This window comes from Olea europaea, chromosome 13 (assembly GCF_002742605.1).
Source record: "Olea europaea var. sylvestris chromosome 13, O_europaea_v1, whole genome shotgun sequence".
NCBI classification, from domain to species: domain Eukaryota; kingdom Viridiplantae; phylum Streptophyta; class Magnoliopsida; order Lamiales; family Oleaceae; genus Olea; species Olea europaea.
In genome coordinates, this window is record NC_036249.1 from 4842072 (window position 1) to 4843652 (window position 1581).

At 39.0% G+C, this 1581-nt stretch overlaps 1 protein-coding gene across 1 annotated transcript; it reads right to left on the reverse strand.

Annotated features, from left to right (window-relative positions):
* Positions 1-437: 437 nt before the first annotated feature.
* On the reverse strand, positions 438-1055 carry LOC111408346. The gene has a single exon (XM_023038113.1). The coding sequence runs from the start codon at positions 1053-1055 to the stop codon at positions 438-440; it is 618 nt and encodes a 205-aa protein (XP_022893881.1).
* Positions 1056-1581: the final 526 nt, after the last annotated feature.

Here is a 1581-nt window from a genome sequence, read left to right on the forward strand (position 1 = left end):
GGTTTAACCTTCTTTGATGTTCGATGGATGGCTTGTAAGACTCTTCCATGAGGATTTTATGCATGCAGATTGTAGGACTTATCCTCTTGATGTCAGCTATCGACCATCCCAAAGCGGCCTTATGATCCCTTAACACTTTCAATAATCTATCCTCTTCGTCTCTGGTGAGTGATGAAGAAATAATCACTGGAAATACAGAATTGTCCCCCCAGAAATGCATAGCGAAGGTGATCTGGTAATTGCTTCAGTTCAGCCTTACTGTTTTCATTGCTTTCTTTGTTATCTGCTTCCTCTGACTGTTGAATATCCTCACATTGTGATGGGTTTTCCACAACTAATGTAGACTCAAGAGCCAATATGTAATCAACCAAATCCTTGCTCCCTATGTACTCTCCAAAATTGCTAATATCATCCTTTGTTGTGCTAAACATCATACATTACTCTAGAGGATCTTTAATACATAATTTCTCATCTCTCACAGTAGAATCAATGAAGTCAATCATGTGGCAAGTGTTATTGTCATCTGAGTACTTCATTGCTTGGTAAATGTTGAACCTCACCTCTTCTTCATTTACTCTCAATGTCAATTGTCCCTCTTGTACATCAATTAATGCCCTTCCAGTTGCTAAGAATGGCCTGCCTAAAATCAGTGGGATTTCCTGATCTTCTTCCATATCTAATACCACAAAATCGGCTGGGAAGATGAATTTGTCGACCTTTACCAACACGTCTTCAATAATCCCTCTTGGGTAGGTGAGGGACCTATCAGCTAGTTGTAGAGTCACTGTTATTGGCTTGACCTCCCCGAGGCCTAATTTCTTGAATAATGATAACGGCATTAGGTTGATGCTTGCTCCTAGATCACAGAGGGCCTTTTCAAAGGAGGAGCTTCCAATGGTGCATGGAATAGTGAAGCTGCCCGGATCTTTTCTCTTCTGAGGAAGTTTCTTTTGAAGAATAGCGCTGCATTCTTCTGTCAATTTTACTGTTTCATATTCCTCCAATTTTCGCTTCTTTAACATCACTTCCTTCATAAACTTTACGTAATTTGGCATTTATTCCAAAACATTTAAATTGATGTTTGAATGCTAAACTAATGTCGATGAATTTAATAATGCAAGAAAAGTGAGGCAATTTCTAAAGATTAATTCACAATTTCATAAAGTCTAGGGAGTGATTTCACCGTATTATCAACATAACTTTCTCCTTATCAGGTGTGGGGTTGCTATCTTCAGTGAGTTCACTTTCTCCAACTTGCTTGCCATTCCTTAATACAACAGCTTTACAGTGCTCCTTTGGATTGACCTCTGTATCACTTGGAAATTTTCCTTTTTGCTGAGACTTTATTGAGGTAGCCAATTGGTCAATTTGCACTTCAAGATTCTTCATTGTGGCTCCCATGTTGGACACATGTGTTTCAATATTATCCAAACGTGATTCATCTTTGTTGAAGCGTGATCTTGTCTCAGAAATGAACGTCCCAAGGATGTCTTCCAAGGGTGGTTTCCCATCAAAATTCTAAGTGTTGAATCCAGGTGGAGGTTGAAGTGTGTTTCTATTGTTGCCATATGACAAGTTCTC

Bases quoted from the DNA above. Each gene is read 5' to 3' on its own strand.
- LOC111408346 (XM_023038113.1), bottom strand. From the start codon at position 1,055: ATGCCAAATTACGTAAAGTTTATGAAGGAAGTGATGTTAAAGAAGCGA.